Here is a 27463-nt window from a genome sequence, read left to right as displayed (position 1 = left end):
GTAAATAAATAGGTACCGCTCCAGCGGGAAGGTAAACGGTGTTTCCGTGCGCTGCAGTGGTTTGCCAGAAGCGTCTCAGTCATGCTGGCCACATGACCCAGAAGCTGTCTGTGGACAAACGCCGGCTCCCTCAGCCAATAAAATGAGATGAGTGCCGCAACCCCAGAGTCGGTCACGACTGGACCTAAGGGTCAGGGGTCCCTTTACCTTTACCTTACATTTGTCAAATGGGTTGTGGAAGCAGAAGGAGGCTGAGTCCAAGCTGCGGGAAACCTAATTGCAGTGGGTCAGTGTTCACATGTGCTTTTATATGTAACCCCAGTGCTTTTCCTAAGTGTCCCAACTCATGACGCCACTGATGAAGAAAATGTCGATAAGACTGCTCACTTTTTGTAATGGGCAGCATTGTGGCCAGACATACAGGCTCTTGCGGTCATCTCCCCTTGATGCTCCCCTTGCACTAACCCCTGGGTGCGTTATGGCTGTGGGAGTTTTAAACTGTGGCGCGGCCAGGGGGCTTCCCTCTCTTGTCTCCTCACCAGATCTCCCAACCCACCCGCCCTCTTTTTCAGCTTTTTAAAAAATTATTTTATTTTTTAATTTCAGTGCAAAATTACAACGAAAATTTTGTGGATATATAAATCTGGCAAGACTCACAGCATTCATAAGGGGACAATTGGACCAAAAATTATTAAAAGAATGGGGATGTGCTAAAGAGTATATGAAAAAACATTGTTCTGGAGTAAACATATCTGTATGTAATGAATGAAGCTTTGCAGGGTTAAAGAAAGAGAAAAATGGTATAAAAAGTATAAAGATAGAGGTAATCTACATTAGACACAACAGCTTAGAAAGAGTAAAAATTTTGAGGTCTTAGAAAAAAGGAAGGAAGGAAATATGTGTATATGTATGTAATGATAGAATGATGATATGGTTTTATTTGTAGATGTGTTTTTTGTTTTTGTTTTTTGTGTTCTTTTTTCTCTTCTGTTTTCTTTTCTTGCTTGTACTGTTTTATTTTGGATTCGATGTTTGTAATTTTTGTTGTAATTTTGCTCTTTTCCAGCTTTTGTATGATAAGACCTTGCTATGGACAAATGTCAGCCGCCTTACGGTTGGGGCTGGGTAGGAATTTTGCCACTTGGCAAATTGGCACCTGCCACTGGGTTTTCACCTTCATCGTAGCAATCACTGCAACTTTGTAAGGTTAAGCATTGGGAAAGACTTTGTTTAATGGAGAGTAGGTTGTAGCTTCTGCCTGCCCCTCCCCGATAAGGGTATCCGGGGGTGCGGATCCTGTCCGAAGCCCGGATGTGGGCTGGGGCCATGCCACGACCCCAACTGGGACCTCTCGGGGTGCCCCTATATGGTGTAAGTCATAGAGCTCCCTCTTTTGGTGGTTTACCCTTAGTTTGACTCCCTGTAGATGGGTGGGAGTCAAGATATAGTTTGGCTTCACCCAATGCCTAAGCCAAACCGCTCACATCTGTAACCAATAAAGTTGTGGCCTGTTTTAGCCCATAAACCTAAATACTTGCGTCTGTGTGTTTATTAATCAGTAGGGAACTGGGGGCCCTGGGGCCATGAGGCCTTGGCACCCAAGAAAGCCATGCTGAGAGCAGCGCCTCTCTTCAGCCAGAATGCCCCATTGCCTAGACTGCTGCAGCCAAACCTTTACAGGTGGAGAGGCTGTTCTGACAGGGGCAAGTCCCACCTGAGAAAGCTTGGCTGATGGAGGTTTGGCTGGCACAGATCAGCACTGTGCAAAGCTCTCCTTCTCAGGTGAGGCTGTTGTCCTAAGCAGGTTTGCCACCTTGCCAGAGAAGACTTGGCTGCAGGATGTAGGAAAGGTGTGGATTTGTCAGTCCCTCTGTGGGTTAAATCACAGAGCCTAGGACTTCCCAATCAGAAGGTTGGTGGTTCAAATCCCCACGATGGGGTGAGCTCCCGTTGCTCTGTCCCTGCTCCTGCCAACCTAGCAGTTTGAAAGCACGTCAAAGTGAAAGTAGATAAATAGGTACCGCTCTGGCGGGAAGGTAAACGGTGTTTCTGTGTGCTGCTCTGGTTCACCAGAAGCGGCTTAGTCATGCTGGGCACATGACCTGGAAGCTTTACGCCGGTTCCCTTGGCCAATAAAGTGAAATGCGCGCCGCAACCCCAGAGTCGGCCATGACTGGACCTAATGGTCAGGGGTCCCCTTTACATTTACCTTTCAACCCCTTAACCTCAGGTGGTCTGTTCAGCGAGTCCAAACCTTAAATGCAAAAGTGGAAGCTGGGAAAAACAGCAACAAAAGAAACAGAATTTACCTTTCTTTTCAGGAAGAGGGCAGAAGTTGGTGTTACAGGCCTGCGAGGCGACCGGCTTCTGGTGCAGCAGACATCCAGTGGCTGACCTCCCGTTGGCTAGACACTGAACTGACCTGACTTGCATACCTCCTCCACAGGTTGTTGTGCACTGTAAGGGAAAGCAGAGTCCAACTGCACGTTTAACGGAATACAAACCTTTTGAATATGTCAACGTGTAAACAGGGTAGTAAAGACAAGAGCGTAATCGCTGCAAATTTTAGCAATGCTGCTTCAGTAAGAGATCTCTGCAGTATTCCAGCTACCTGTTTACTTTGGATTATTACTGTCAAATATGCAACCCTATACCTGTTAATATAGACATAAAGCAAAGGGCATAAGATTTAATGTTCAGCTGCTTTATCTGGTCCCTTGTGGTTCATGTCCTCATTGGGCTACAGTTCCCACCATCCCTGAACCTGGAAAGCCAGAGCTACAGGTTGGAAATCACAGGGAACTCTGGGAAGGAGGGTTGACTGTTAAATCGTCTGGGAATAGTAGCTCTGGGAGGGGAACAGGGGTCTCCTAAAAACTCTCAGCCCCCGTAGCAAATTACAGCTCCCAGATTTTTTTGAGGGGGAAGCCATGCCTGTTTAAAGTGGAATAAGAGTGCTTTAAATGTATGCAAGGAACGTGTTGCCAAATCAAATGAAGATTCCCTCTTTTTTAAAAAAAACTATTAAAAACGGGTTTTAATTGATTTATCTAACTAACCAATGATCCCCAAAACACTTATTTGGGTGTAGATCATTGAGCTCAGTGGGGCTTAGGTTAAGATGAATAGGGTTTCAAGATGTGCAATAGTTCATAGTTTCCCCTAATGCCAATTTCCAGTCAGAACTTGGAAATTCATTTATCGGCCTCAAAAAGTGCAAGTTTCCCAGGAAGCTACAAGCTTTCCCTTCCATTTTCTCAGGAACATTATGGGCTTATCCACATCTCTGTTTGCCCCACTGCTTTCCTCCAGGGAAACTGCTCTTTAGCACTGAATTGGAACAAACGGCAATTGGGTTTTCTGTGGATTGCTGTTTGTTCTGATTTAGTGCTAAAGAGTGGGTTTTCCAGAGGAAAGTGGCAGGGAAAAGGCAAAACCGCTCAGATGGTTTCAGCAAGTTATTTGCAGTTTCCAATCTTAAGTTTGGATCACTCTATTTCTGAATCAGTTTGTGATTTCCCCCTCCCCCCCAAAAAAGTATGTATGAAAAAACTGAACATAGTACGTGTTCCTCAATATATGCATTTTTATATGCAATTTTGTCTAATGTATGCATTTTTCCAATGTTATTTAACACAATGCAATTTTATGTCATTTTCACTAATGTGCACATTTTTTGTGTGCACTTTCCCCTTAAAACTTTGTCTGAGGGGTATGGTCTGAAAGCACATGAGGCTACCACCTTCCAGATGGCGGTCAGTGCCTGGGTAGATGACTGCCTGGAAACTAGATATATACTACCTTAAGTTCCATGAAAGAAGAAAGGCAAGATATAAATGTAATAAAACAACGACAACAACAGTAGTTAGCAGCAGCAGCAGCAGCAGCAACAACAGTAAGCTTCTTTAGTCAATTATTTGGACAGCAGCCTGCAAAAATTTTAAGGCTAGCTGCATTTCAGTTTGCATATTGGTTCAAGAAGTGTGAATGAGTTCAATCTGCATTAAAATGTGAAGGGGGTTATTTCCTTTCTCTTCCTCTGCTTGTTTTGCTCCAGAGAGCTAAGTGGAAGTCCACAAATCTATGTGCCGGTTCCTATACCACGCCCCTGCTGGACTTCAATTCTTGGTCATTCTAGAATGCAACAAAGAGATAGAACCCCGGAGCAAAATATGATATATTTTGCAATGTTATAGTCATTTCCTCCAAACCAAATGTTTATTTTTTTAGTACCATCCTTCCAATGAAAGGTAACTTCCATAAACTTAAACTGCCAGCTCAAAAACGGATGTCCAAATGGCGCAGCCAATCCAAGAATAAACCTCCACGGGCATCAAGCCATTGTATCTTTACAGTCCTCTCAAGTGCTTAGCATGGCTTATGGTGTGAAAATGCTTACAAGCAACTGAGCACCAGCAAGCCATTAATAGGTAACCTAAAACTGTGCTAAGTGCAGGGGACTTGCTGGTTTCTATGTCATAAACACATAGACACTTCCCTGATAACTGATAGGTAAAATGATCTGCAACAATATGGTACTTATTTCTACAGGACATGGACTTACCCAAACCTTTAGATTTGAATAAAGGTGGCCCCACTTCAATGTTCTTTTCTGAATATGTCACTAAAATAATTGGACACCTTAATAAGCGGCTGGTGTGAGATAGCCCAAAGTGCTTCGTAAAGCAAATAAAATGCATTCTCTTCCATAATTTACCGATGAATATATTTTCCCTTCAGAATTATGGTTTTCGTGTTTACTGTCCACATATCTTAGATGTCTGTTAAAACATTTTGTTTTTTGTTTTGGTGAGTCTTTTTGGACATGTGGACAAGGGATACATACAGGGATACATACAGATTTTAAACTTTGCAGAGTTTATTTGTATATTGATAATTTGTTTTAAATTGTTCGGGTGGTGCTGTGGGTTAAGCCACAGAGCCTAGGACTTGCTGATCAGAAGGTTGTCGGTTTGAATCCCTGCGACGGGGTGAGCTCCCATTGTTCGGTCCCTTTTCCTGCCAACCTAGCAGTTCGAAAGCACATCAGAGTGCAAGTAGGTAAATAGGTACTGCTCCAGCAGGAAGGTAAACAGTGTTTCCGTGCGCTGCTCTGGTTCACCAGAAGCGGCTTAGTCATGCTGGCCACATGACCCGGAAGCTGTACGCCGGCTCCCTTGGCCAATAAAGCGAGATGAGCGCCGCAACCCCAGAGTCGTCCACGACTGGACCAATGGTCAGGGGTCCCTTTACCTTTACCTTACTCTATATAGCTTCTAAATAAATAAGGGGTACAAAACATTCACACATTAGAATGAACAACATTTATATTGCACTTGAGGGAGGGGTTCAAAGCCCTTTTGCTATGTGCCCTTTCTTTCATCTGCCTTGACTGCCAATCAATCAATTTCCCGCACATTTGTAGCCTCTATACTACACAAGCCATCTCTCTCCATAGACCAGACCTGGAAGTAAAAGACCATGCCAGCAGCATAAACACAGGGCAAAAGAGACACTGTTTGAAAGAAACATGATGGATGAGGTCTAATGTGAAATATAAAACTGGTTCAAAGTTAGCGGCATCCTTACCTGAGACCAAGAAGAGGAAAACCAGCTGCCTTGACTTACTGGTGAATAAGCAGAGTGCCTGGGACATGGGTTTAAGATGCAGGCTTTTTCCAGGTCTATGTTGGGTTTCTGAAGGTGGGAACACTTCTTAGGAGCAAGTTCTCTGTATTTTCCAGAAACATATTTTTCTGCACAGTTCAGTGTCCTCCTCTGCACTCCCTTTCCACATGTCACAGAGCACTAGAAAAGGAGGTGCAGGGAAGAGAATACAGTGACAATGCATTAGTATTAAATCGTTTAGGTCCCCTATCGCTCTTACTTCTCTCTCTTGAGAGCCCCATGGACTGCAAGAAGATCAAACCTATCCATTCTGAAGGAAATCAGCCCTGAGTGCTCACTGGAAGGACAGATCCTGAAGCTGAGGCTCCAATACTTTGGCCACCTCATGAGAAGAGAAGACTCCCTGGAAAAGACCCTGATGTTGGGAAAGATTGAGGGTGCAAGGAGAAGGGGACGACAGAGGACGAGACGGTTGGATAGTGTTCTCGAAGCTACCATGAGCCTGACCAAACTGCAGGAGGCAGTGGAAGACAGAAGTGCCTGGCGTGCTCTGGCCCATGGGGTCACAAAGAGTCGGACATGACTAAACGACTAAACAACAACAACAACATCTCTCTTACACCTTCGTCAGAACAATATAAATATGGCTTAACTGTGCTTTTGGTCTGATCAGCATCTCTGCAGTCAGCACAAGAATATTTCCACAGTGATCGCTCAGTGATTATTAATGCTTCTGATCAGCATTCAAGCAAGTTATCTTCTATTCTTCCCCCTCCCCAGTTTTTTTAATTTTAATTTTTCAAACTGACACTCCACATTCTATGGCATAGTCAGGGGCGGCCAAGACATTGGCACTTGGCAGGGCGGTGGGGATCTGCAAGGATTTCTCCTTAAGGAGCCTTTGCAAAGACTCACCACCCTCTGGGGTGAAACGCTGTGCATTGGAATGCCTCACTTTCGCCAAGATTCATTCGATAATTTGTATGCCACTTTTACACACCCACCCCAAACTCAAAGTGACTTAAAAGCAAAGAAGCAGGGATGCGTTTCAAACACACATTACAAAAACCATTTTGTGATATTATATACTATATTTTTCCGTGTATAAGACCAGGTTGTTGTTTTTTAACCAAAAAATAGGTTTGAAATTGGGGTTCGTCTTATACATGGGTAGTGCTGAGGGGTGTTTTCTTAATTTGGAGGCCCCCAAAATAGGGGGTGTCTTATACATGGGGCATAGCTCTCAACTTTTCCCTTTTCTTGTGAGGAATCCTATTCGGAATAAGGGAATTTCCCTTATAAAGGGGAAACGTTGACAGCTATGACATGGGGGCGTCTTATACACAGAAAAATACGGTCATATTTCATAATAAGATAGCAAAACAAAAATAACAGCATAACACAACAGCTTGCCAAAACCCACTTTTCAATACAGTGGTACCTTGGGTTAAGAACTTAATTTGTTCTGGAGGTCTGTTCTTAACCTGAAACTGTTCTTAACCTGAAGCACCACTTTAGCTAAGGGGCCTCCTGCTGCCGTTGCGCCGCCGCTGCACGATTTCTGTTCTTATCCTGAAGCAAAGTTCTTAACCCAAGGTACTATTTCTGGGTTAGCAGAGTCTGTAACCTGAAGCGTATGTAACCTGAAGCGTATGTAACCTGAGGTACCACTGTACTATAAACCTATAAAATAACAACATGCAGCACCAAATAGCAAAAAACTGACAAGGGAGCTTCAAAGACTCGGGGAGAAGGGGGGAATTCCATAGGCTTTGGTGCTGGTCTCTCTTTGCCCCAGGGGTGCAGGAGAGCAGCAAGCAGTGCCACATCACTCTGCCACCTCCCTTACCTGGTTTGCACCTCTGGCGGGGGCAGAATCAGTGGGGTGGGCAGCGGCTCCGCCTCTTGTACTTCTGCTGCCTGAGGCAGTTGCTTCACCCCACCTCATAGGTGGGCCGGCTCTGGGCATACCTAACTGCCTGCACTCACCAATTTTGGTCACTGCTGGAGGGAGTGACAATGAACAGTGCACTGCTGCCACTCCATGGATTATAATGACCTATTTATTTATATCCCGCCTTTTCCCCTGAAAGGGACTCGAGGCAACTTACAGATAAAACAGTAATTTGCCTTTGCAACTTGCTTCTGGTTGGCTACAGTGGGAAACCAGCTAATGGACCGTGGGTCTGATCCAGCTTCACATTGTTTACATAGGAAACTTGCTGGTCGCAGGGGTGTGAATGGCAGGTGTATATCCTTAAACATCTGTGTACATGTGTCTTATTAAAGCTCCCTGACGCACACAAACCACAGTTTGGGTATTTGCTGAAGGAGGCAAATGATTAATACCGCAAGCACATCTGCGCTGTGCGGAACTGCTACTCGATGAACAGTCAAAGCTTGGCTCTTCCACAGTGTTTTGAGAGACAAGGTGTTGTTTTTATTTCCAGTAGCAATTTCTCCTTGGATAAGATCTGCAGAAATCCCATTGCGAACCCCTGACGAGATAGCATTTAAAAAAATCCTTTGTTTTCCGCATAAGTTATAATTGTGTGTGAGAGAGAAATGTGCTCTATAGCACACATATTTAGAAATAAATTCTGCACAGGTTTGAAATTCCATTTAAGATAGAAGTTGTAATGAACAGAAATGCCCTCTCCATTTGCTCACCTCGGTCCATGTGGACACAAACCACTGGATCTTCTTGTGTTTGTGGCATCGCTTCAGCAGGCAGGCTTCCTGCATCTTCGGTTTCAGTTCTGAGGCACAGGCAGCATCGGACAGAACCTGAGCCCAGGGAGTAGAACTGGAGCTTTTGCACAAAACCACTCTTTTCCTCCAGCCTTTCCCACATGTTCGAGAGCACTGAGAAAATGGAATGGGATACAAACATTTAGGGGTTGATGCTTTCCAGAAGTTGCAGGTGGGTGGGAGGGAATCAAGACATAATGAAAGATGTTAGTAGGATACTTTTTTTTTACAAATCCGGGGCATTAATCAGTTGAATAAAAAAACAACCCACCGCTAAATTTACTGCCTGTTAGAAAAATATTTTAAGAAAAAATATTCTTATAAACGTCTCAGATTTAGAACATTAGGACCACCATGTGAATGAAGTCAAAGGTCTACAAGCAAATCATCAGGGCAGCTGCCATTCTACACACTCCACCCTGACTAATTTATACTTGGATGCATATTACTGGACTGCAAGGTGGTGCTGTGGTCTAAACCACTGAGCCTCTTGGGCTTGCCGATTAGAAGGTTGTTGGTTCGAATCCCCGCGATGGGGTTAGCGCCCATTGCTCTACCCCTGCTCTTGCCAACCTAGTAGTTCGAAAGCACACCAGTTCTAGTAGATCAATAGGTCATTTCCGTGTGCTCAGGCTTCCGTCACGGTGTTCTGTTGTGCGAGAAACAGTTTAGTCATGCTGGCCACGTGACCTGGAAAGCTGTCTGTGGACAAACGCCAGCTCCCTCAGCCTGAAAGCGAGATGAGCGCCGCAACCCCATAGTCACCTTGGACTGGACTTAACTGTCCAGGCATGCTTTACCTACCTTACCTATCAGACTGCACATGGAAACAGGAAGTCTGGAGCACATGAGTGAATAGTGGGAGCACCTTAAATATCCTAGGAGTGGACCTGAGGGGAGCCTACCTGCCCCTTCAAGCCCACCCACTAGGAGGGTCCTGCCTCCAAACCTGCCTACCATCGGTCATTTTGTAGGCAGGCTTGGATCCAAATACCCAGCTGGTAAAGGGGAGCTCTAAGCTTCTTCCAGCCGGAAGGGGAGCCTCCATTATCTGTAGCCCCCATGCCGGATCCTGTGATACAAGGCATTGCCGGCCTGCAACGCCGCCGTACCTAAAAGGGTAAGTGGACTTGTCGGAACAGCTCCAATATTTGATGAAAACTCCTGTGGATTTTGTTTACCTCAGACCAGGAGCCAGCACTCCAGGTCGGTGGGCAGTTTTGTTTGTTGCAGAGTTCCCTGTTGGCTGGGGCCGGGAATCGACAAAGAGAATCCGACACCCATTCTGACTTGTAGTGAATTCTCTGCATGCAACGAACGTAGCGGTACCTCTCGCCTGCTCCACATGTCAAGCTGCACTCGCTCCAGTTGCCGACAGACCAGCTAGACGAGGAGGAAGAAGGAAAGGTTCAAAGAAAGGCATTTAGCCTTGGGGGACGATATCAGGGACAAGGAATCTATTTGCACCCATGTTCCCCCACGGGCAAACTTTTGAGACACACGGCAATGGTGGATGCAGCCAAAGTGGTGTTGGAAAAATGGGTGGCACTCTTATATTTAGAAAGCACAGTGCAACTACCCAAAAGTCAGGCATTTCCACACACACATACACTCATCTTTCGATTCTCAAATCCAGGCATCGCCACAGTTCAAAGGTACAATGCAGACAGGCAAATGAGCTCAAGATGGATGTGGAGCAGCAGCAGCGCAGCCCAGGGAACATCCTGAGGGCCAGAGAGAGAACTGGAGGTCCACATTCACTACCCAGGCCTGAGATTCTCCACCCCTGGCCTAAGCCAATGGGAATGACATTCGACTCATTTCTATGCACCGTATTCCCATTCAGGATCTCCTCCAAAGATCTCAAAGCTATTTAATGTTATCCTCATCATAGGAGGATAAGAAGAAGAAGAGTTTGGATTTGATATCCCGCTTTATCACTACTCGAAGGAGTCTCAAAGCGGCCAACATTCTCCTTTCCCTTCCTCCCCCACAACAAACACTCTGTGAGGTGAGTGGGGCTGAGAGACTTCAGAGAAGTGTGACTGGCCCAAGGTCACCCAGCAGCTGCATGTGGAGGAGCAGGGAAGCGAACCCGGTTCACCAGATTACGAGTCTATCACTCTTAACCACTACACCACACTGGCTCAGAACTCAGACAAGAGTCGCCTAGGAAATTCAGTGGGTAGAAGAAATTTTTGGAACATCAGGGACAGCCATAGATTCTGTTTGGAATTTGGTTGTATATAATACTTACACCAGATATATTTGGTGATGGGGTGGGGAGGAGTGCAGTAAGCAATCTGGGGGGGGGGGGGGGCGGACACAGCCCCCAAACAGTTCTGCACTATCAATCAAGCCTCAATACTGAAAAATACTGTTTCCCACACCTGTTATTCTGACAATCTTAACTACTGAAGTGTGGGTTGTAAATTAAAAATTCCTTCCAGTTTTAATAAAACAACCACATTAAAAATAGAATCATAGAATCATAGAGTTGGCATAGACCACAAGGGCCATCGAGTCCAACCCCCTGCCAAGCAGGAAACACCAATAGCGGGAGTGCTATCTTTTATAGCGACCTCACGATCAAGGGAGACATACCAACTGAGGAAGGTCCAGTTTGAGAGAGAAAGGGTATGTACAGTTAAGAGTATAAGCTGTGAGCCAAGGCATTCCTGCTTCAGTCTCACTTTAAGTAACCAAACAATTAAACCCCTGTGTTGCAAATAATTATTACTGGATATTATCAGTAATATCCAAGGCAACACGATGACCAAGTACAACAATGCGATGTCAATATAAACTCTTTATATAATCTATACAGAACATTGAACAGTATGAAATATGCACTCTCTGCAAAACCAAATAAACAGAAATCTTATAAATCTCTGAAAATCACAAAATATGCACTCTTGATGGATTCTCTTGAAAACATAGAACCACATAAACTTATAAGTCTCTGAAAGTCTTTGTAGGCTATGCGAGTCTCTGAAAGAAGCAATGGGTCAGATTCTTATCTGGTGAAGACAAGCCATAAATCTTTGTTTTATGACGTCCAACACTGTCGAAGTGGTCCGCAAACAGACGTCGTGAACAGTGATTTCGGATATACACTGTGTCATGAAATTTTTCTTCAGCACAGCAGAAGGATGCAGAAATACTTCACAAACTGCAAATGAATCATTGAAACGATGACCTGTATATGCATGGTAACTGACAATAATTCAAATTATTATAAACTGTACGCATGAATAATTTGAGTTATTGTCAGATGTTGTTCATTTGCAGTTTACGAAGCATTTCTGCATCAGGCTCACTTTAGTCATGAGTTTGCTGGATGGCTCTTTGCAAATCAGTAGCTTCCTGCCTGATTCATGATATGCTCTGGCGGGAAAAACTGTCAAATGTTGTTTTGTTTTTTATTGCACATTTCAAAATAAAGCATTCTAGAAGAAAGGTGCAGATTACATCATGCACCCTCCCGCATCTCAGCGCTGCTAAGAGAGAAATAATTCAGTGTGATGGGGACTCCCCCTCAATCCACCATCGCTTATTGGTAAGTGTTAAATGTTCAGAAGAAGTCAGACGCCCAAGGCAGTAAAAGTTCCTCAACTACGTTTATTTAATATGTGTCAGTGACAACAGCTCACTCATAGGAAAACAAGAACCGAACTGACTGGACAACACAATAATAATGCCAAACAAGAAATGACCGTTGACAGTTGAAAGTGCATGCGCTTACTTGCCATTAGAACGTTCGTCTACCAATGCTTGTACGATTGGGTAGACCACGTCTTGTAACATAAAGGTAAAGGTAAAGGGACCCCTGACCATTAGGTCCAGTTGTGGCTGACCCTGGGGTTGCAGTGCTCATCTCGCTTTATTGGCCAAGGGAGCCGGCGTACAACTTCTGGGTCATAGAATCATAGAATCATAGAGTTGGAAGAGACCACAAAGGCCATCGAGTCCAACTCCCTGCCAAGCAGGAAACACCATCAGAGCACTCCTGACATATGGTTGTCAAGCCTCTGCTTAAAGACCTCCAAAGAAGGAGACTCCACCACACTCCTTGGCAGCAAATTCCACTGTCGAACAGCTCTTACTGTCAGGAAGTTCTTCCTAATGTTTAGGTGGAATCTTCTTTCTTGTAGTTTGGATCCATTGCTCCGTGTCCGCTTCTCTGGAGCAGCAGAAAACAACCTTTCTCCCTCCTCTATGTGACATCCTTTTATATATTTGAACATGGCTATCATATCACCCCTTAACCTCCTCTTCTCCAGGCTAAACATGCCCAGCTCCCTTAGCCATTCCTCATAAGGCATCGTTTCCAGGCCTTTGACCATTTAATGGCCAGCATGACTAAGCTGCTTCTGGAGAACCAGAGCAGTGCATGGAAACACCGTTTACCTTCCCGCTGGAGCGGTACCTATTTATCTACTTGCACTTTGACATGCTTTTGAACTGCTAGGTTGGCAGGAGCAGGAACCGAACAATGGGAGCTCACCCCGTCATGGGGATTCGAACCGCCAACCTTCTGATTGGCAAGTCCTAGGCTCTGTGGTTTAACCCACAGCGCCACCCGCGTCCCTGCCTTGTAACATAAAATGTGTTAAACCAAATATACAACAGTAAGCACAGCTTGTTTAGACTCCTCCAGCCTTGTTTTCTGCTGTTTTTAACAGCCACATACATGTTCCGCTTCTGCCACTGTATCTAGGAACCAGTAATGAAACGCAGACAGAAATCATAGGACACTCTGCACTCACAATTTCCCTTGTTCTGCTGTTTGAACAGATGTTCTAGTCATTGACCTTAGGAGTGGACTTCAGGCAGCCTCGGGAATCTGCCCATGGCTTTCTCTCTTCCCCCAAGATTACTGCCCGATATCAGAACTTGGCATGGAAAAGGCCGGCAGATGATGACAGCTGATTGGCAAAGAGTACGGAAAGAGAGAAACCTGGAGCAGTAACCCAAGTCCTCTGCAAGTGACCTAAAACATTCCCGTCAACACGTCTGGGATGCTCTGCTTCACAGCTATCTCTTCCCCTCTCTCCCCCCCCTCTCTTCAAAACTTGTTGCCTAAACCATTAATGCACAACACTTCACTCCAAGGTGAAACTGTGTGTGTACTACGCTTGTGAATGTTTTGTGCTGGGCAACACAGTCAGATGGGAGGGGAACAAATAAGAATATTATTATTATTATTATTATTATTATTATTATTATTATTATTATTAATACAGTGGTACCTCGGGTTACATACGCTTCAGGTTACATACGCTTCAGGTTACACACTCCGCTAACTCAGAAATAGTGCTTCAGGTTAAGAACTTTGCTTCAGGATAAGAACAGAAATCGGGCTCCGGCGGCGTGGCAGCAGCAGGAAGCCCCATTAGCTAAAGTGGTGCTTCAGGTTAAGAACAGTTTCAGGTTAAGAACGGACCTCCGGAACGAATTAAGTACTTAACCCGAGGTACCACTGTAATACTACTACTACTAATAATAATAATAATTTCCCATAAACACATATTATTCCGTGAAGAATGTAACTTACTGGACACAAATCCTGAACTAGGACTTAGTTTCAGGGCTGCTAATCTCACCAAGTCAAAGTCAAGAGATCTTTTTTCTCTGTCTTCTGTCCTCAAACCCTGCCTTGAATAGACGGCTTTGGTTCTGCTGATATTTATGAAAACAGGAGCAATAAATCAATTGAAAGAGGGGCTGAGCACAGAAATCGCTTTTACAGCTATCTCAGTAGCCTCCTCCCTATGTCTATGAGAAAATTCTGTTTTCCTATATGGGGGCACCTTCAAAAGTGTGACACCCCCAACTACCTACAGCTTCATTGGTGTAGCCTATAAACTCTGCAACCACTTGGTTCTACTTGGAGTGCTGTCCAGTCCCTTCTTTGCGCTGTGCAAACCACCGTAGCTTTGCTCCTTCCTGTACTGCTCAGAGAACATTGCGTATGTTGGCGGTTCCCTCTCTGTGAGAAGTGAGGTTGCAGGGAACCAGGCAGAGGGCCTTCTTGGTGGTGGCACCCACCCTGTGGAACATCCTCCCATCAGATGTCAAGGAAATAAACAACTACAGTCATACCTTGGTTTACAAACGCTGCAGGTTGCGCGTTTTCGGGTTGCGGATCGTGCCGAACCTGGAAGTACCGGAATGGGTTACTTCCGGGTTTTGGTGCTTGCGCATGTGCAGGAAAACAAAATGATGTCATTCGCATGTGCAGAAGTGCCGAATCACATCACGCGCGTGCGCAGATGTGGCACTTCAGGCTGCGAACATGCCTCCTGCACGGATCACATTTGCAACCAGAGGTATGGCTGTACCTGACTTTTAGAAGACATCTGAAGGCAGCCCTGTTTAGGGAAGTTTTTAATATTTGATGTTTTCTCGTGTTTTTAATATTCTGTTGGGAGCCGCCCAGAGTGGGTGGGGAAACCCAGCCAGATGGGCAGGGTATTTTTATTTTTATTTTTATTTTTATTATTATTATTATTATTATTATTATTATTATTATTATTATTATTATCTGCAGCCCTTGAGCTGGTAAAGATCCCCGGCCCTGCTGTACGCACTTACTTGGGAGTAAGTCCTACGGACTCAGCAGAACCTGCTTCTGAATAAGAATGCATAGGATGACTTGACCTGCAATTTCCACAATGGGCAACAGCAGCTTGGAGAAGAGTTGCAGGATGAGCTCCTTCTATATGGTGCAGCGTGTTCTTTCTTTTTTTCAAGATTACTTTTGTTGCATGGGAAAGAACCATGCCATAAAGGGCTCTCATGCCAAAAAGGTCACATGAGAAAGGATCCCTGTCAATCATTTCCTGTTAAAAATTCCCTCTCATTCACTTCTATCAACTACGCCAGCTCAGGCCTAATTAATGGTCATGTCAGGGGGGATGATGGGTCATCTCTGTCACACAACCACAGAACACCTTGTTTCAATCCATACCTAACATTGCTGTTAGTGGCCTAGTTTGAATATCACTGTAAGGGCTTATCCACAGGTACCTTTAAGCACAGGTTGGTGCTTAAAAGCTCTCTATCCAGGCATTTATTTTCATTGTTTGCTCCAAGCTTTCCTCATCAAAACCCGCTCTTTAGCACTCAGCTGAAGCAAATGTCCATTCAGCTTTTTCACGGATTGCCATTTGCTCCTGTTAAGCTTTAAAGAATAGGTTTTCACAGGAAAACCTACCAAGCAGAAAAAGGAAGAAGAAAGAAAGGAAGAAAAGGTATTTGAACACTGAGTTTTAACATGTGGGCTGTGCTTGGAAGGCGCAAAGGAAAGCTAAGTGTGGATAAGCCTATGGTCAAATGATAGCTTACTGGTACTGTGTACATGTGTGAATTGCTCATGCGAATTCCATCCGCCCCCAAACCTGGGGTTAGCCACCCCCTGCTCTACAGTTTGCCATCACTTCCTGTTAGACCAAATGAAGTGAGTGCGTTTCCTTAGACCTGAGAAATCAAATCAATAAATAATGATAAATAAGGATTAAACTGGAATTAACTGGAATTGTATCATCATCTTCTATTACCCATGAGAAGAACGTTACATAAATGTTTTACGCTGCAGAAGTTTTGATTATGCTCAGCAATTTAACAACCAGCTTAAGCTTTGCTCTGGTGTAAGCCTAATATTTATAGACTTCATGAGCTAGCTCAGCTGGCTTAAATGCTCAAATCTGGGACTGCAGCCAAACCCCTTCAGGGCTTGCAGCCATGAATTCTAAAATATCCCATGTAGAACCCAGAAATGATGTCTGGAAGGTTCAGACGGCAATGCGATGTCTCTTTTAACTCGACAGAGTGCACATAAATGATGTAAGGCACTATATGTGCACGCAGAGCCATGATATAACTGCTTGCCCATTTTAACATGTGCTGTGATTAAATAACTATTTCACTACGATGATTCGGGATCAATGAAATTAGAAGTGTCCTCAAAGTGCTGGAGTGCCTAAAAATTAAAAACAGTATGCTTCTTTCTGAAACTGCAATTCTAGGTAGGCACTTTTTTCCCTGCAGGATATTTTATTCCCGACTGTATTACTTTTTCTTGCAGGATCCCAAATGAGAGTTTGGTTGTTATATTTAATAAGAGGCATGCAAACCTGAATGTGATATCTCTCTCTCTCCATTATTCAACGTTTCCCCCCTCCTTCATACGCTAACACAACTAAGATCCTGATGAGAAGTCATATTTGTCATGTGAAAAATGACCCCTGAGCATCAAAAGACACAGAGAGCAGAAAGCACAGCCCTTTGGCAATCGCTGTCAAAGGTCTAGCCAGCATGGTACTCTCCAGATATTATAGACTACAACTCCCATGATGCCCCATGTTTCCCGGGGCTGATGGTACCTAAATTCGGCAACACCTGGAGGGCTTATTTTATTGCTCCATAGCAAGTAATTGCATACCCCCCAAGTGTCCCAATTTAACTGGGACATCCTGGATGGACAGAAGTCACCCCAGCTTCGGATCCCATCCCAGATGTCCCATTTTAGCTCCTGTGCTCTGGTGGTTTTTTTTTGGTTCTGTGCTGTGGCTTGAGTCAGTTGGCTCACACCAGAGTGCAGGGTCAAAAAATGGAAGGAAACTTACTTGGAACCCTGCACATCACTACTCCTCTTCCTCCTCCTGCTGCAGCACTTCTAGAAATATGTCTACAGCGTTGTAGGAGGTGGAGGCTGGTCTGTGCAACACCTTGTGATGCTGCGCAGGCCAGGGCGACCTTCCCCAGGCCAGTCTGGTCTGTACAGCATCTTCTGATGCTGAAGAGCAGGAGGCAGAAGACAGCAGACAAAGGTACCACTATTAACAAATAATAGTAATAATACTCAGCATTTCACTCTTCAATATATCAAGTCTTCGTAACTTAAGAACCATCAAGCCAGGCATGGCTGACGATCCAAATATTCAGTTTAAATGGTTTTGAGAACAGGTAAGGTGGTTTACTGTGGGACGCAGGCGGGGCTGTGGTCTAAACCACAGAGCCCAGAGCTTGTTGATCAGAAGGTTGGCGGTTCCAATCCCCGTGATGAGGCGAGCTCCCGTTGCTTGGTCCCTGCTCCTGCCAACCTAGCAGTTCGAAAGCACATCCAAGTGCAAGTAGATAAGTAGGTACCACTCTGGCGGGAAGGTAAACAGCAGTTTTTTGTGCTGCTCTGGTTCGCCAGAAGCGGCTTAGTCATGCTGGCTACATGACCCGGAAGATGTACGCCGGCTCCCTCGGCCAATAAAGCAAGATGGGCGCCGCAACCCCAGAGTTGGCCACGACTGGACCTAATGGTCAGGGGTCCCTTTACCTTTACCTTTAAGGTAGTTTACTACTACAGTGGTACCTCGGTTTACGAACTTAATCCATTTCGGAAGTCTGTTCTTAAACCGAATCCGTTCTTAACCTGAGGTGCACTTTCCCTAATGAGGCCTCCCGTTGCTGGTGCCCTTCCACAGTTTGGATTCTGTACTTAGACCAAGGTAAAGTTCTCAAACCTGGACACTACTTCCACTTTTCTGGAGTTTGTAAACCAAATCATTCTTAAACCAGACTGTCCTTAAACCGAGGTACCACTGTATTATTTCCATATTACAGGCTGTGGGTTAGGACAAGGAGAAAGAAAAAGAAGAGGAATTGGAGGCTAATAAAGCGATTCATGGCTGAAGTGAGTTAAACTGGGGACCGGGCAGCCATACACAGGGTCAACATTTTCTGGTCCTAGCCTGAGCAGTTCCCGACAGTCAGAAAAGGCAACCCTTCAAATCCCCTGGAACAGGTTAGGGCTTTATAATTAGTGATTAGAAACTCGGATTTTTATCCAGAAACGAACTGGAAGCCAGTGCAGATTGAACAAAACCTCAATAACATTCCCTGGAAAAGCCTCGGAAACTTTCCCCCAAAAAGTTGTGTTGCAAACATTTTTAAATAAATGCATGCGCCAAGAGGAAACACATAATTTGCGATGGGTTTTATTACCTGGGAGGGCAAGCTGCCATTTTGCAAGGAACAATTCCAGGAGCCGGTTGAGTCTTGGGGTTACAGAAAGAAGGATCCACCTGTACCTGCCCGTCTTTGTAGCAACTTGCTTTTGTGACCATTTGACCTGCATACAAAAGAACACAGGTGGCTAGTAACAAGTTGCAAACAGCTGCATGCACCCGAAACCCAATCTCTTGGTTATCTCAAATCCACCATGTACGTCTTACATAACCCAATGTAAACAGCAACCTCCTTTTTTCTGATTGCCTCCTGTGGTTCGGGTGCCCAGCTCAAATAAACAAGTCTGGTGTTTTCCTTAGGTATTTGCTAATTACGTGACTGATTATTTCAGAGCAGCTCTGGTAATCATATATAAGATTTCCCTCTGATGCTTATTCCACAGTTGTTCTCTTCCCCTTCTGCAGTCCCTCTTTCTTTCCCTCTCGTTCCCACCCATGGCTCTTCTCTTACGGACATAACTGGGATCTAAACCTGAATCGTGGTTATTTTAGCGAAGAGGTTAAGAGATTTTGTGACATATAAAACTAAGCCTTTGGGGAGAAGGTTCCAGAACACCTGGCTTCCTTTCCATTCACAGGGATGTATGTGAGCAAATTTCAATGACCAGATCAGGGAAATGCTTCAGATTTTTGCAGATGAGAACAAGTGTTCTCTTAGAGTAGCATATTTAGGAATATTTACAAAATTCTCTGTATCCAAACTTGTCTCTGGATTTGGGGGTTCTGAAGTAGCTAATCATGCAGCAAGGTTGTTTTCTTCTGCTATGGAAGGTAGGACCTGAATCAATGGTTTCAAGTTACAAGAAAGGAGATTTCTGAGGGTAAGAGCTGTTCAAGAGTGGAACAGACTCCCTCAGAAGCTGGTGTACTCTCCATCCTTGGAGCTTTTTAAGGAAAGACTGGATGGCTACCTGTCACTGATGCTTTAGTTGAGATTCCTGCATTGCAGGGAGTTGGGCGAGATGACCCTAGAGAATCATTCCAAATCTACAGTTCTGTGATTCTATGATTCAGTCCACCAATCTTTTTTTTTTAATTTTCAGACCATGTATGCAGTTTGCTGAAGCTCAGGAGTACATATGGGCATTGATTAAATCACATGACAACAACGAATCTTCATGTAATTGCACGATCACATCAACAATACTTCTTGCGCAGAGTTTTAAAATCAATGCACATATGGCATTGTCAACAGAATGTCAACAGAAAAGTGTAGCAAACTAAGCATGCACCGATTCCTAAATGAATTTTAAAAAATTATCCAAGTTGAACCAGAAGGTAGCAGAGTGCAACAAGAGGCAAAATCAATCCACACAGAGGGACAACGGAACAGGACAGGGGGCATCTGATCACACTTCAGTCTTATTTGCTTACACAGAAATAGAGCTACAGAGATCAAGAGTGCTGGGATGGTGCCTATATAATGGGAAGGGTCTAGTTCACACAAATAGTTGTGTGGTGGCTGTTTAGATTGCAAGCGTGTTCCACGCAGTGTGTTTGATAGTCACTGTATGCCTTTTGTGTTATGGCATCATTCCCAGAAGGTTTACTTTAGACAAAGATCTAAGTGTGCAGAGAGGCCTTCCTTAACCTAGGACTACAATCCCCATCGTGGCCAGCCCACATGGCCAGTGGTCAGGGATGATGGGGTTTGTAGTCCAACATCGTATGGAGGTCAGGTTTGAGGAAGGGTCATGTGGTCATGTATGATGGCAGCACTGCACCCAAGCCTTCCAATGGGTACAGCTGTCCATCTCAAAGCTCAACAGTCTTACATATGGTGGATATAACAGGACCCATGCAAGCAACGCCTTACATTCACAGGGCTACACGGTACAGTCATGGACATATAGTATCTGCAAAAGGAATGTGCAGTTTGACCCTGTGCGCACTGGACTTAAACATTTGCTCCATCCCCCCAATTGTTCTTCATAAGGAGGCCTTGCCCTAGATCAATGGCAGCATTTCAGGCCACTATAGAGGGTGGGAAGAACATCCTGCTAACCTATGGTTGATGCTTTCCCCAATAACTCACTTTGGCCTTGCACCTTTTTTCTCCTCTGCTGTCATGGACACTTATCTGTGGGGGACTGGCAAGGTGGCAGTGCCTCTCAAGGTTTATTTAATAACTCAAGAACACGCCACGCATTGCTTGCTCAGACACACTATGGGGAATCCTCTACAAAAGGCAAAGTCCCATGAACACGGTTGTCAGGGTTTCTGGGAGAGAGGAGGAGATGACAGAGGAGACGGAGAGCGAGTGGGAGGAGGGGCAGAAGGATGAGGAAGAAGATGACGGAATTCTGAGGGAATCCACGAGTCTGAGCAGCGAGTCAGAGGATTCTCAAAAGGGGGTTACCTTAATCAAGCAAAAGGGAGGAGAAGGGAGAAGCGGAGAGGAGCCCAGTGGAAGACAGACGCAGCAAGAGGCGTCTCAGCCGGAACGGAGTAAAGGGGGTGGAGTCGTCAGCCTCTCGGAGGGAGCAGGATTAGGAGAGAACAGAGAAAGGGGGTTGGAGCAAGGTGTTCAGCCGGAAAGGGTGGAGAGCAGAACAAGGGGTGGTGTAGCGGTCGAAAGAAAGGTCAGCAGCAACGTACGCGCGCCAAGTTCAAACGTAGAGGCGCGCGGAAGTGGAGAGAGCTCAGGGGAGGAGCCCGGCCCTAAAGCCAGAAGGAGGGGGGAAGAGGCGGCAGAGGATTCAGCCTCAGGCGAGTCACGGAGAGAGGGAACCCAGGGGGGCAGGAAGACCCTGCGGAAAAGAAAGGAGAGGAAGAGGTGGTCTAGAGCCAGGCTATTAAGTTGGTGTGGAAGAGGGGAGGAGTCAGAGGGGACTTCAGCGGTCTAACGTGACAGACGTACGGCCACGATGCTGAACTGTACGAGAAGCAGAAATCTTCAATAAACTTTTCCTGTAAATAAACTGCAACGGAGTGAGGTCTCTTGTGAGCTGGGACCCGTCCTGGGTGGCCGTGACAGTAAGTCCCCTCTCAGAAAGCAAAAATTTTTTTTTTGCGAAGCTCACGAACGGGAGCAGCCATGAGCGCTGAGGAGCAGCTGGTTGCACTGCGGGATCAGGTTACCGCTCTCACATCGGCAGTCATTGCTTCGCAGAAGAAGAATGACGACTTGGAGAAGACGTGCCAGGATTTGCAGGCAAGGTGGGAACACGCGGACAGGGCGGGGGCCCCAGGTTCCAGAGCGGAGGGCATTGCACTTGGACGGAGGGGGGGTGCCCTGGTTCCGCATTTTAATGGCAACTTGCAAGACTATCCCAATTTCAGAGCGGACGTCGTATATGCACTGCATTTACTCCGTCACGATTTTAAAGATGAGGAGGAGAAAGTGGGGTTCATTGTTTCGCACCTGCATGGGGAGGCCAGGGCTTGGCTACGCAATCTGTGGCGCGAAGATGGACCGGCCCGTCGCAATTCAACTGCGTTCATCAAAGCGATGGATTCTTGTTTTCAATCCTCTGTGGATGTGGACATTGCGCGCCGTCAAATGCACGGGCTGAGGCAGGGGAAAGCGACTGTGCGCCAATACCACTCTAAATTTTTTGCATTGCTCACCGCCTTAGATTGGCCGAAGGACAGTAAGCCGGTCAGAGATCTTTTTTGGGAGGGATTGAGCCCCCCCATCAAGGATGAGATCGCTAGGGGGGACAGACCCCAGACCCTAGAAGACGTGGTGCACCGGGCTTTAGCTATTGGAATTCGACATGAGGGACGTCCGTGGCACGAGGAGGACGGGCCCCAAGCGCGTGCGCAAGCGAGGACTCTCCCTTTTGTGCACAGGGATTTCAGCCGTGCGCACCCCTCGCCAATGGGGAAGGACAGCGAGGAGCCAATGGAGATTGGTGGTGCTAGGGCTCAGAAGCCATCCCAGAGCCCTGTCCCTGGTGCAGCCAAAGCGAAGCCTCCTAGAGGAACCAGGAAGTGTTACATCTGTGACAGTGCGCACCATATGGCGAAGGAGTGCCCCCAGAGGCTCCAGAAGCACACTGCAGCACTGGCAACTGTAACAGCAGAGGTGCAACCAGGGGAGCAGCTTCAGGGAAACGACAGTGCCTGGCTGGAAGCAGAGCTACTGGGGCTCAGCCAGGCGGATCTGTAGACAAGCCCCCAGCATCACTGCAGAGCGTGGACCCTTTGCCTCCCAGACCGGCAGTTCTGCTCACAGCAACACTCCAGTTGCCTGATGGGAGACTCCTCGAGGTTCCAATAACGATCGATTCGGGAAGCAACGCCGACTTCGTGGGACTGCAGTTCGTTAAGCAGCACAACATGGCGCTCCTGCCTGCAACTACGCCTCTAAACGTGGTCACGGTAGACGGCAGGAAGTTGCTGGGGGGGCAAGTGGTGCAGCAAACCCCTCCCATGATGATGCAGATTGGCAACCATCGAGAACTTATTAGTTTCAATGTCACCCACTTATCGGACACACCCATCGTGTTAGGCATGAGTTGGCTGGAGAGGCACAGTCCCGCGGTTGCGTGGTACCAGCGGCAGATCACCTTTTGTTCATCGTATTGTGCTCAGCATTGCTTTCAGACCGATCAGGGAGGAGAAGCCGAGCAGCAGTTGCATCTGGGTATGGTGCAAGCAGTGCCTCACAAGTACCAGGACTTCTTGGAGGTTTTCTGTGAGAAGGAAGCTGACAAGTTGCCGCCTCACAGACCTTACGACTGCGCGATTGATTTAGTGCCAGGGGCGCAACTGCCTGCTGCCAAGCTGTACTCCATGTCGGAAGACGAGATGCAAGAGCTTCGGGAGTTCATAGACCATAACCTCAAGCGAGGTTTCATCCAGGAATCTAAAGCAGCGGGTGGCAGCCCTGTGTTCTTCGTGAAGAAGAAAAACACGCCCCAAAAAAGGCTTATAGTGGATTACAGGTTCATAAACAGCTTGACTAAGCCCAAAGCTTTCCCCATGCCCAAGATTGACGACCTTTTAGCGACCGTCAGGAGGGGCAAGATTTTCACCAAGCTGGACCTACGTGGAGCTTACAATCTCATCCGCATCCGGAAAGGAGATGAGTGGAAGACCGCCATGTTCACCCCTCTGGGCACATACGAATACAGAGTCATGCCTTTCGGTCTCCAAAATGGCAGCCACGTTTTTCAAGCATTTATGCACCACGTGCTAGCAGGTCTCCTCTACAAGAAGTGTGTCTGCTTTCTCGACGATATCCTGATTTTCTCGGAATCGCCGGAGGATCACGATAAGGACGTGAGGGAGGTCCTGCAGAGGCTGAAGGACCACAGGCTGTACGCCAAGTTGGAAAAATGCCAGTTTGATGTCAGAGAGGTTGATTTCCTTGGCTACAAGTTGTCCGACGAGGGACTGGCCATGGACAGGGCTAAGGTTCAAGCGCTGTTGGACTGGAAAAGCCCTCGAAATCGGAAAGAGGTCCAGAGGTTCATCGGCTTTGCCAATTTTTACCGCAAGTTTATTAAAGGTTTTGCGAACGCGACGGCGGCTATCACTGACACCCTCAGTTCCAAGAAGAAGAAGTTCGTCTGGACCGAACAAGCGGAGCGGTCCTTCCGGACGCTTAAAGGTCTTTTCGCCTCCGAAGAGCAGCTGCTCCACGTGAATCCCGGCAGACCCATGCGGGTAGAGACCGATGCGTCAGACAGAGCGGTTGGGGCCGTTCTTTTGCAAGAGGATTCACAAGGCAACTGGAGACCGGGTGCGTTCTACTCCCGGAAGCTCAGCAAGACGGAGCGCAATTATACCATATGGGACAGGGAGTTGTTGGCCATTCATGCAGCTTTCAAAGCGTGGCGACACTTCTTAATAGGAGCCAAGCACACGGTGCAAGTCCGCACGGATCACAAGAACTTAGAGTATTGGCGGACGGCTAAGTTACAGACCCAGCGACACATGCGCTGGGCGGAGTTCTTTGCGGATTTCGACTTCAAAATAGAATACATCCCAGGAGACTCCAATGTTATTGCAGACGCGCTGTCCCGAAAGCCGCAATACTTGGAGGAAGCGGCTCCAATCGCAGCAAAGCACATTTTCGCACGGCAGGCGTGGACGTGCGCTACCATCGCAGTCGACCTGGACGCGGTGCGACGCGCGTTGCAAAGGGATCAGTTTGCACAGTCCAAGATGGAGGAGCTACGCGGAGGGTCGCGAGACAACGATGAGTTCCAATTGCAAGATGGACTTTTGACTCGTAAGGGTGCCCTTTACGTGCCCACCGACGATCTTCGAGCCAAGGTTCTGCAACAATTGCATGACGCCCCTAGTGCAGGCCATTTCGGCAAAGAGAAGACGATGGAGTTGGTGGCTAGAGACTTTTGGTGGCCCCAGATGAGAGGAGAGGTGGCGGACTACGTCGCCAGGTGTGATATCTGCCAGAGGTCCAAACCAGTGCATCAGAAGCAGGCGGGATTGCTAGAACCGCTGGAGACACCGCAGCAACCGTGGGAGAGGGTAGCGTTGGACTTTGTTACGGACCTGCCCAGCTCCAGAGGTAAGACGGCGGTGTTAGTGGTGGTGGACTTGTTCACCAAGATGGCGCATTTCATCCCTTGTGCCAAGGTGGCGACCGCAGAACAGACCGCAAAGCTCTTCATCGATCACGTCTTCAGAGTGCATGGACTTCCGCAGTCCGTCTTGTCCGACAGGGGGCGCCAGTTTGTTTCCACTTTCTGGCGAAAGCTTCTGGGCATCTTGCACGTCAAAATCAACCTGACATCGGCGAGACATCCACAAACCAACGGTCAAGCGGAGAGGGTCAACGCGATCATGCAGCAGTACCTGCGGTGCTACGCCAACCAGCGACCTGCGGCGTGGGTGGACTATCTGCCGATGGCTGAATTCGCCTACAACAACACGAAACACGCATCCACCGGGGTGACGCCTTTCTTCGCGAACAATGGCCGTCATCCCAGAACCTTCCCGAGATTTGCGGCACCAGGAGGGGGGGGGCCTCAAGATGCCGACCAGTTTGCAGCGGAGTTGCAAGAGGTGCACGAGGAGCTGCGGAGACATTTGGAGCTGGCAAAACAGGCGTATAAGGTGCAGGCCGATAAGCACAGGAGGGCGGGAGAGGACATCCAGATTGGGGACTGGGTGTGGTTAGCAGCCCACGCGATGCCGGCCAGGTCATTGGCCAAGAAGAAGTTAGGACACAGGCAGCTAGGGCCATATCAAGTTGAGGCTAAGATCAATCCGGTGGCTTTTCGTCTAGCCCTTCCGGAGGGTTCCAGGGTGCACCCGGTCTTTCATAGGTCGGTGCTCACTCCCTACAAAACCCCACACAGGTTTCAAGAGTCAGGAGCACTCCCAGAGCCACGTAGGAGGGCGCCTGAGGGGGGGGAATCGCCAAGACCAGAACCTCTTAACGAGGTCACAGAGATACTGGACTCGAGATGGGGGGAGGAGGGAGTTGAATATTTTCTAGCCAGGGAAGGCACTCCGGCCTCTGCCAATAGCTGGGTGCCGGGTTACGCGTTGGACGAACCCCTGTTGAAGGAGGAGTTCCATGCACTTTTTCCGCACAAGCCCATGCCCGAGGAGTATTTTGATGATTGGCTTTTCACGCCCACTTTGTCAGACAGCACGTTCGAGGGTTTCTCCTCACCCGAGGGCCATACGCCCGAAACAAGCCCGACCAGGGATCCGAGACTGGGGGGGGAGGAGACAGGCCCTTGTTGGTGGGTGGATCAGCCAAGGGAGGCATGGAGTCAGAGATGGATGGTAGGTCCTTGGCAGGCAGCGCCAGGAGAAGCAGTGATGGAGGAAGAGACTGTGAGGTCTGTGGGTGGGGAACCCGAGTTCGAACACACATATACGGAGATGACAGAGGAGAACGTTGACGTGGACAACTTGTATCCTGAACCGACCCCGGAAGAACCACGTTTTCCTCAACCTGCACCCGGCGAGCGGGAGGGGGGAAGGGGGGGCTTCGAGGGGGGGATGGATGTCAGGGTTTCTGGGAGAGAGGAGGAGATGACAGAGGAGACGGAGAGCGAGTGGGAGGAGGGGCAGAAGGATGAGGAAGAAGATGACGGAATTCTGAGGGAATCCACGAGTCTGAGCAGCGAGTCAGAGGATTCTCAAAAGGGGGTTACCTTAATCAAGCAAAAGGGAGGAGAAGGGAGAAGCGGAGAGGAGCCCAGTGGAAGACAGACGCAGCAAGAGGCGTCTCAGCCGGAACGGAGTAAAGGGGGTGGAGTCGTCAGCCTCTCGGAGGGAGCAGGATTAGGAGAGAACAGAGAAAGGGGGTTGGAGCAAGGTGTTCAGCCGGAAAGGGTGGAGAGCAGAACAAGGGGTGGTGTAGCGGTCGAAAGAAAGGTCAGCAGCAACGTACGCGCGCCAAGTTCAAACGTAGAGGCGCGCGGAAGTGGAGAGAGCTCAGGGGAGGAGCCCGGCCCTAAAGCCAGAAGGAGGGGGGAAGAGGCGGCAGAGGATTCAGCCTCAGGCGAGTCACGGAGAGAGGGAACCCAGGGGGGCAGGAAGACCCTGCGGAAAAGAAAGGAGAGGAAGAGGTGGTCTAGAGCCAGGCTATTAAGTTGGTGTGGAAGAGGGGAGGAGTCAGAGGGGACTTCAGCGGTCTAACGTGACAGACGTACGGCCACGATGCTGAACTGTACGAGAAGCAGAAATCTTCAATAAACTTTTCCTGTAAATAAACTGCAACGGAGTGAGGTCTCTTGTGAGCTGGGACCCGTCCTGGGTGGCCGTGACAACAGTGAAGGAAATGTTTCAAAGAGTCACCTGTAGACAAGCAGAGACCAACTCCTTTCCTACTGTATTCCCCCCCCCCACTTCCCCTCACAGATCTGCTTGCCAGCATACTTTTGTTACCTCGCAGCACTTTGCATGAACTTGCTTTCTCCTGACACAAAGAAAACAGAACGTAAATTCCTTTCAAAACTACCAATAAAAGGCGGCGTGTGAGGCGACTTAACCCTTCACCCAGTGTTGGAAGCATTCTATCCCACAATCTATTCCCCTTCTATTATCAGGCCTCCCTTGCCTCCGCAGTCTGCCTCATGTGCTGAGCTCGGCTATTTTTGTTTGTTACACAATGTGTGGCTTGC

General features: G+C 47.4%; 1 protein-coding gene across 2 annotated transcripts in view; it reads right to left on the bottom strand.

Annotated features, from left to right (window-relative positions):
• Positions 1-27463, bottom strand: part of ADAMTS16 (ADAM metallopeptidase with thrombospondin type 1 motif 16) — a 100209-nt gene that overhangs the window by 3119 nt on the left and 69627 nt on the right. For both annotated transcript variants that reach the window (XM_081920024.1, XM_081920025.1), the window contains 5 exons: positions 18382-18508; positions 9561-9762; positions 8299-8493; positions 5590-5808; positions 2310-2457 (listed from right to left, as the gene is read on the bottom strand). In XM_081920024.1, the coding sequence (XP_081776150.1) occupies positions 2310-2457; positions 5590-5808; positions 8299-8493; positions 9561-9762; positions 18382-18508 (891 nt within the window). The remainder of the gene's footprint in view (positions 1-2309; positions 2458-5589; positions 5809-8298; positions 8494-9560; positions 9763-18381; positions 18509-27463) is intronic.

This window comes from Podarcis melisellensis, assembly GCF_964234715.1.
Source record: "Podarcis melisellensis genome assembly, chromosome: 7".
Lineage (NCBI taxonomy): Eukaryota > Metazoa > Chordata > Lepidosauria > Squamata > Lacertidae > Podarcis > Podarcis melisellensis.
The sequence above is the reverse complement of the archived record's forward strand: the minus strand, read 5'-3'. Positions and strand labels throughout refer to the sequence as shown.